Source organism: Corvus kubaryi, unplaced genomic scaffold (genome assembly GCF_017639235.1).
Source record: "Corvus kubaryi isolate FWS band 111438036 unplaced genomic scaffold, C.kubaryi_AGA036_p1.0 48836, whole genome shotgun sequence".
Classification (NCBI taxonomy): Eukaryota; Metazoa; Chordata; class Aves; order Passeriformes; family Corvidae; genus Corvus; species Corvus kubaryi.
The window spans coordinates 2,719-11,344 of record NW_024581338.1 but is presented as its reverse complement, the minus strand read 5'-3'; the positions used below and the strand labels follow the sequence as shown (position 1 = coordinate 11,344).

The following is an 8,626-nucleotide window of genomic DNA, read 5'->3' as shown; positions in this document are numbered from 1 at the left end:
AATGGAATGGAATGGAATGGAATGGAATGGAACAGAGTGGAATGGAACGGAACGGAATGGAACGGAATTCTCCCCTTGATCCGCAGGGAACGCGCCGTCGCTGTTCCAGCGGCTGTTTTGGCGCTCCCAGAGTTTTCCGTAATTGCCGTTTCCCTTCCCCCTTCCCAGGGAAGAACCAGCAGGAGATCCAGGAGGGTGAGTGCGGGACTCGGCTTTCCCTGGGATTTGGGGCCCTGAGAAGCGCCCGGATCCCCCCGGAATTGCCCGGAAGCGCCGGGGGCGGGCGGGACCGCGGGAATTCCTGACGGCTGATCCCAATTCCTTACAGAGATCGAGGATCTCAAGGGGGAGCTGGGTAAGAGCCAGCATTAATTATTCATTAGCTGCTAATGAACTAGTCATTGGATGCTAATTAATTATTCGCTAACTGATAATCAACTAGCTATTAGATACTAATTGATTATTCATTAGCTGCAAATTAGTTATTCATTAGCCTTAAACCAATTGTTTATTAGATTTAAAGCCATTGTTTATTAGACTCGGACCAATAATTCGACTTAGACTAATTAGTTCTTAGACTAATTATTTATTATTCTTAGACTATTTATTAATGAGATTTATTCTAATTGTTTATTAGACTATTTATTGGACTCAGATTAATTATTTATTAGTCTATTTATTAGACTCAGAATAATTATTCATTAGACTCAGATTAATGGTTTATTAAATTTACAGTCATTATTAGGCTCAGACTAATTATTAGACTTAGACCAATTGTTTATTAGCCTAATTGCTGATTACACAAACTCTAGTTATTTATTAGACTCATGCTATTTATTAGACTGGTTAATTATTTATTAGACTCAGAATAATTGCTTCTTACCCTTGGACTAATTATTAGCTCCAGACCAATTATTAGATTTAGACCAATTATTTCTTAGACTTGGATTATTTATTAGATTTAGACTAATTATTAGATTCAGACTAATTTTTATTAGACTTAGACCAATTAATTATTTATTTGACTTAGCCCAATTATTATTTATTAGACTCAGACTATTTATTAGACTAATTGTTTATTAGACTCAGAATAATTTTTTATTAGACTTAGACTATTTCTTTATTAGACTTAGATTAATTATTTATTAGACTAATTATTAGGCTTAGACTGATTATTTATTAGACTTAGCCCAATTATTATTTCTTAGACTCAGACCAATTATTTCTTAGACTATTTATTAATCAGACTCATTCTAATTATTTATTAGATTTGGACTAATTTATTAGGCTCAGCCTAATGACTTCTTAGACCCAGAGTAATTATTTAACTCAGACTACTTGCCTGTTAGACTGAGACTAATTAGTTATTAGACTCAGACTAAATATTTATTAGCTTTGGACTAATTATTTATTCTTAGATGAGGTATTTGTTAGACCAGGACCAATTATTTATTCGACTTGGACTAATTACTTCTCCGATTCAGACTAATTATTTATCCGACTCAGACTAATTATCAGACAGACTAGTTATTAGACTTCAACTAATTACTTATTAGACCCATCCTAATAATTTATTAGCCCTGGACTAATAATTTATTAGACTTGGACTAATTACTAGACTCAGAATAATTAATTACTTATTAGACTCATTCTAATTATTACCTTACAGCAATTATTTATTAGATTCAGATTAATTATTTATTAGACCAAGACTATTTATGAGAATAATTCTAATTATTAGACTGAGACTGGAAATTTATTAGACTTAGACTAATTATCAGACAGACTAATTATTAGACTTGGGCTAAATATGTATTAGACTAATTGTAATAATTTATTAGACTCGGACTAATTATTTACTAGACTCGGACTAATTACTTATTAGACTCATCCTAATTATTGTCTTACCCCAATTATTTATTATTAGGCTCGGACTAGTGATTTCTTAGACTGAGACTAAGTATTTATTAGAATAATTTTAATAATTTATTAGGCTTGGATTAATTATTAGGCCCAGAGTAATGGAATTCTTTCCCTTAATCCCAACCTCAATTTTCGCCCCCAAACTGAGCCCAAATTTGGGGATTTTCCTGATTTTTGTTCCTTTCTTTTCCAGAGGAGGAGATTGGAAAATTCCAGAAGGGTAAAAAAGCCTCGAGTTTTCCTCCAAATCCGCGATTTTTGGGATAAAATCCAAGGATTTCGGTGGAGTTCTGAGGGTGGAGCTGGAAAATCCCTCGGGATTAATTCTTTAATTAATTATTAATTAATTCCAAGAGAGATAGAAGGGATAAATCCGGGATTATTTGTGGGAAAGGGGCCTAAAAATAATTGGGATAATTCCGATTAATTTAAATTCCTTTGGGAGCTGCTTCTGCTGGATCCGGAATTAATTTTCTAATAATCAATTAATATTTACCTTGATTTCCTGGAAATGTTTGGGAATATTTTTTGTTTAGTAATAACTGAATACTGAATAGTTAATTAGCAATAATGAGTGCTTACTTTCTTAATAATTAATAATTAATAATTAATGCTTACTTGATCATTTATCAATAATTAATAATAAATTATTAAAAATTAATAATAATGCAAAATAACCAGTAATTAATGACTATTAACTAATAACTAATAATTAATAACTAATTGTTATTTAATTGTATTTGAGCAAGCTCCAGCATCGACAGGTCCATTATTCTCTACAGATTAGAGATAATAATTATTATTAATTAAATACATTTTAGATCTATCTTGTCTCTATATTATTAATTAATATTGAATACCTAATAATTATTAATTGATATTTAATATAAGGTATTTAAATGTCTGTTATTCTGCAGAGATTAAACATAATTATACTTTATATCTATTTATAGAAAATGAACACCTAATTACTCCTACTAATTATATTTCATGATTAGATATAATATTTATAAGCAATTATTTCTTTTATACTTCTATAACATATAATCGATAACATTATTATTATTTATTACATAATTAAATATTCTATCTAAAAGACATTAATTATTCTATATAAACTATATATATAAATCATATTAACAATCAATATAAATCCTATTAAAAGTAAATATTAATGATATTAATAGTAAATATGAATCATTTAAAAGTTAAATATTAATTATATGATTATCAACCATTAATTAACTCGTTATCTCTCCAATTATTTCTGATCTTGATAATTATCTCGATATTCACACCACTTCCCCGGAATTCCCGCGACGATTCCCATTCCCAAATCCCGATTTCCTTCTCTGCCCCCGCAGAGAACCAGGAGATGGAGAAGAAAATCGGTGAGGAAATGCCGGAATTCGGGGAGTTTGGGCGAATTTGGGGAATTTGGGGAATTTGAGGAATTTGGGGAATTTCGGGGATTTGGGCTCTGGAAAAACGTTTGGAGCTGATCTGGGGCTGCTTTGGGAGGTGGGACTGGTGACAAAGGTGGGACATGGGGACACCTGGGACAGGTGACTGGGGTATGACCCAGGTGACCCAGGTGGCCCAGGTGGCACAGACACACCTGGCCCAGGTTTCCCAGGTGACAGAGGTGACACAGGTGACACACCTGCCCAGGTGACCCAGGTGACCCAGGTGACTCAGACCTGGCCCAGGTGACCCAGGTGACACAGGACACCTGGGACAGGTGACAGAAGTGACCCAGGTGACACAGATGACAGAGGTGGCACAGGTGGCACGGGTCACACACAGGTGGCACGCACAGCACACAGAGGTGACACAGGTGGCACAGGTGGCATAAGTGACATGGGAACACCTGGGACAGGTGACAGAGGTGGCACAGGTGACACAAAGGTCACTCAGGTGTCACACAGGTGACACAGGTGTCACTCAGGTGTCACTCAGGTGTCACTCAGGTGTCACTCGGGTGTCCCACACCCACCCAGGTGTCACTCAGGTGTCACCAGGTGTCACTCAGGTGTCCCACACCCGCCCAGGTGTCACTCAGGTGTCACTCAGATGTCACTCGGGTGTCCCACACCCACCCAGGTGTCCCACAGGTGGCCCTGATGGCTCTTTGGGCTCTCTCGTTGCAGGGCACATCCAGGCCCAGTTGGGTGAGTGGGACCCGGCCCGGATTGCTCCGCCCCGCCCGGCTCTGCTGGCATGCAGATGAGCTGCCGGGTTAATGAGCGTTAATTAGCATTAATTAGTGCTCCTTTCTGCACAGGATTCAGACGGGCTCAGAGTAACGCAGGTGAGTCCTGGCCTCCTCCTCCTCCTCTTCCTCCTTCCCCTCCTCCTCCTCCTCTTCCCCTCCTCCTCCTCCACTTCCTCCTTCGCCTTTTCCTCCTCCTTCTCCTCTGCCTGTTCTTCCTCCTCCACCCGTTCCTTCTCCTCCTCCATCTCCTTCTCTTCCTTCTCTTCCTCCTCCTCTTCCTCCTCCTCTTCCTCCTCCTCTTCCTCCACCTTCTCCTTCTCCTGCTCCTTCTCCTCCTCCATCTCCTTCTCTTCCTCTTCTTCCCATTTGTCCACCTCCTTCTCCTCCTCCTCCTTTTCCTTCTCCTGCTCCTCCTTTTCTTCCTCCTCCTCCCTCTCCTCTTCCTCCTCCTGCTCCTCCTCCTCCATCTCCTTCTCTTCCTTCTCGTCCTTCTCTTCTTTCTCCATCTCCTCCTCCTCCTCCTTCTCCTTTTTCTGCTCCTCCTGATTTTCCTCCTCCTCCTTCTCTTCCTTTTCTTCCTCCTCCTCCTTTTCCTTCTCCTTCTCCCTCTCCTCCTCCTTCTCTTCTTTCTCCTTCTCCTCCTCTTCCTCCTGCTCCTCCTCCTCCTTCATCTCCTTCTTTTCCTCCTCTTCCTCCTCCTCCTTCCCCCCAAATTTTCCCAAAAATCAGAACTTTGTGCTCTGTGGGGTTTTTTTTTGCATTTAGATTTTGCACATCCTAACACATGGAAAAATCCCAAATATTTGATTATTCTATATTGAACGGTATCAAACGATATCAAATTATCCCCAACGATACCAAATGATATCAAACTATAGCAACCGTTGGTTTTCCCTCCTTCCCAAGTCTCCCTGACCCTGGACGAGCACTGCAAACACCCCGACCTCGTGATCCAGGGAAAATCCTGGATCGTCACCTCCAAGCCGGGATCCAAGATCCATCCCAAAGCCGTGGTGGTGGCCCGGGAAGGCTTTTCCGAAGGGAAGAGCTACTGGGAAGTGGAGGTGGGGGACGGATCCGACTGGGAGCTGGGCGTGCTGGGCGAGGAGATCCGGGATTCCCTGCGGAACAACGGCGGCCGCTTCCCGGAGGAGACGGTGCCGGGGCTGGAGTATTCCCTGGGGGAATTCCGCCTCCCTGGCGGGAAGCTGGAGCGCAATTCCGGGAGCTGCCGCGTGCTCGGGGTCCTCCTGGACCAGGAATCCCGCACCCTCTCCTTCTTCGACGCCGAGGAGAAGCAGCGCCTGGGACTCCTCCCCTTGAAACTTCCCGGGAATCTCTTCCCGTTCTTCAGCCCCAGCTCCGACGGGAAAGCTCTGGGGATCCGCCCCGTGGGGGTTGGAGGGCCCCAGCAGTGACCTTTTAATATTCGCTTTATTTTAATAATTGAATTCCCTTTTGAACGTCCCAATTATTCCCTTTAAAATAGTCCAATTGTTCCTTTTTAATATTCAATTTATTTTCTTTTAATATTCAAATACCCCCTTCTAATATTCCAATTATTCCCTTTTTAGTATTCCAATCATTTTCTTTTAATAGTCAAATTATTCCCTTTTAATATTTTAATTATTTCTTTCAAATGCCCCAATTAGTCCCTTTTAAGTATTCAGATTATTCCTTTCAAATATTCAAATAATCCTTTTAAAATGTCCTAATTAGTCCATTTTTAATATTCAAAAAATCCCATTTTAAATAGTAAAACTACCCATTTTAAATAGTCAAACTATTCTGTTTTAAATATTCTAATTACTCCTTTTTAAATATTCCAATTAGTCCTTTTAAAATATCCTAATAACTCCCTTTTGAATATTCAAATTATCCCCTTTTAAAATATTCTAATTATTCTCTTTTAATATTCAGATACCCCACTTTTAATATTCAGAATATTCCCTTGTTAGTATTCCAATTAATTTCTTTTAATATTAAAATTATTCTCTTATAATATTTTGTTTCATTTAAATGTTGCAATTAGTCCTTTTATAATATCCCAATTAATCCCTTTCAAATATTCAAATTATTCTTTTAAAACATCCTAAGCAGTCCCTTATTAATATTCAAATTATCCCTTTTTAAAACATTCAAATCATTCCCTTTTATATTCAAACATTCCCCTTTTAATATTTCAATTTTCTTTTTATATTCAAATCATTCTCTTTTAATGTTTTAATTATTCCTTTTAAATATCCCAATTAGTACCTTTTAAATATTCAAATTATCCCTTTCAAATCCCCTAATTAGGAGTTGGGAATGGGCAACAAATCCCGGTCTGTGAGGCCAGGAGGAGATCAATGAATAATTATAAATTCGTTAATTCATTTAAATCCATTAATAATGACTAATAATTAATTAACCATCAATGGAATTATAATGTAAACCTATTAATTAATGAATTAATGAATCAGAGGGTGAGAAAGGGAAATAAAACCCAGCAGAGTTCCCAAAGTTCCCCAAACAATTTTCAGGGATTCAGGAATTTTGGAAAACCCCAAAGTGTTCAAATACTTCCCTTCTCTTCCCGTTTTCTTCCAGTTTCCTGTGGATAAATCCCGGATTTCTCTCGCTGTTTGTTACATTTCTTGGATATTTGGTTTGGAATAATAAATCCATGGGAATAATTCACTGCTGTGTCGGGAATCCCTGGAATTTTCTGATCTGTGGACCCTCAATATTTGAATTATTTGATTTTTTTAGATCCTATTTTATTTTATTTTTCCTATTCTAATTATCTTCTAGATCCTAATTAATTTTATTTGAGATTTTAATATTCCCCACTTTATTTGAATTATTTCATTTCTATTTTCTAATTATTTCCTATTTCCTAATTATTTTCTCTTTGATATTTGAATAATTCTCTTTAATTTTCTCCCAATTATTTTCCCTTTTATGTTCCCATTATTTTATATTTAATATTTTAATGATTTTCCAGTTTTAATCCAAATTATTTTCTCTTCTGCATTCCCATGATTTTATCTTGTATCCAAACTATTTTTTCTTTTATATTCCAATTACTTTCTCATTAATATTCAAGTTACTTTATAGTTAATATTCTAATAATTTATCTTCCAGATTCTGATTGTTTATGTTTAATATTTTAATTATTCTCCATTTTAAATTCTTATTTTATCTTCTACATTCAAATTATTTCATATTTAATATTTTAATTAGTTTCCATTTTTTATTCTCATTATTTTCTCCGGTCCTAATTATTTTACCTCTTATAGTCCAATTGTTTTCTCTTTAATATTCAAGCTATTTTATTTTTAATATTCTAATTATTTTCTCTTCTACATTCAAATTGTTTTACATTTATTATTTTAATTATTTTCTGGTTTATATTCAAATTATTTTATCTTCCATATTCTGATTATTCTGCATTTATTATTTTAATTCTTTTTAATTTTTTATTTTAATTACTTTCTTTTTTATATTCCAAATATTTTATTCTTCCCATTCCAATTATTTTCTCTTTTATAGTCTAATAATTTTCTCTTTTATATTCCAATTACTTCCTCATTAATATTCTAATTATTTTCTTCTCTATTGTAATGATTTAATCTTTTATGTTTTAATAATTCTCTTTCATTTTCTCACCAATTATTTTATCTTTTATAATGGAATGATTTGAATTTTGATATTCGAATTATTTTATTTTCGACATTTGAATTATTTTCTATTTCATATTTAAATTATTTTCCATTTTTTATCCTAATAATTTTCTCTTTCTCTTCAAATTATTTTCTATTTTCTATTTTAATTGTTTTCCATTTTTAATTTTAATTATTTTCTCTTTTCGAGTAGAATTATTTTATATTTAATGTTTCATTTATTCCACATTTTTATTCTAATTATGTTGCCTTCCAGATTCTAATTATTTATAGTTAATATTTTAATTATTTTCCATTTTAATTCTAATTATTTTATCATTTGTGTTCTAATTATCTTTCTCTTATAGTCCAATTATTTTCTCTTTTATATTCCAATTACTTTTCATTAATATTCAATTTTTTTTCTGTTTTATATTTTAATTCTTTTCTCGATTCTAATTATTTATATTTAATATTTCATTTATTCTTCATTTATTATTCTAATTATTTGCCCTTGGAGTTCCTAATTTTTTTATATTTAGTATTTTAATTGTTTTCAGTTTGCCATTCTAATTATTTCCTCGTCTACATCCCAATTATTTTATATCCCAGATATTTTTTAACATTCCAATATTCCCCTCCTATATCCAAATTATTTTCTCTTTTATATTTTTATTATTTTCTCTTTTATATTTTTATTATTTTCTGTTTAATATTCCAATTATTCCCTTTTTATTTTTAATATTCCAGTCGTTTCCTCTTCCCGATTATTCCCACTTGCCCATTCCCATCCCGTCCCATCCCAAAGGACGGAGTTCGGGATCGGGGAAAAATTCCGCCTCTA

General features: G+C 34.8%; 1 protein-coding gene and 1 long non-coding RNA gene across 5 annotated transcripts; both read left to right on the top strand.

The window, feature by feature from the left end:
* Positions 1-6: 6 nt before the first annotated feature.
* Positions 7-6,817, top strand: LOC121672308 (butyrophilin subfamily 2 member A1-like). Of its 3 annotated transcripts, XM_042044918.1 has the most exons (7): positions 7-195; positions 329-355; positions 2,117-2,143; positions 3,288-3,314; positions 4,074-4,094; positions 4,208-4,234; positions 5,045-6,817. In XM_042044918.1, exons 1-7 carry the CDS (start codon positions 12-14, stop codon positions 5,554-5,556), a joined length of 825 nt encoding a protein of 274 aa, XP_041900852.1. In that variant the 5' UTR covers positions 7-11; the 3' UTR covers positions 5,557-6,817. The 3 variants fall into 3 exon arrangements, with proteins under 3 accessions (XP_041900852.1, XP_041900853.1, XP_041900854.1); XM_042044919.1 differs by lacking the exon at positions 3,288-3,314; XM_042044920.1 differs by lacking the exons at positions 3,288-3,314; positions 4,074-4,094.
* Positions 3,343-4,067, top strand: LOC121672309. Of its 2 annotated transcripts, none has more exons than XR_006018818.1 (3): positions 3,343-3,508; positions 3,604-3,641; positions 3,752-4,067. It is a non-coding gene; the product is annotated as an uncharacterized LOC121672309 (long non-coding RNA). The 2 variants fall into 2 exon arrangements; XR_006018817.1 differs by having other exon boundaries at positions 3,701-4,067.
* Positions 6,818-8,626: the final 1,809 nt, after the last annotated feature.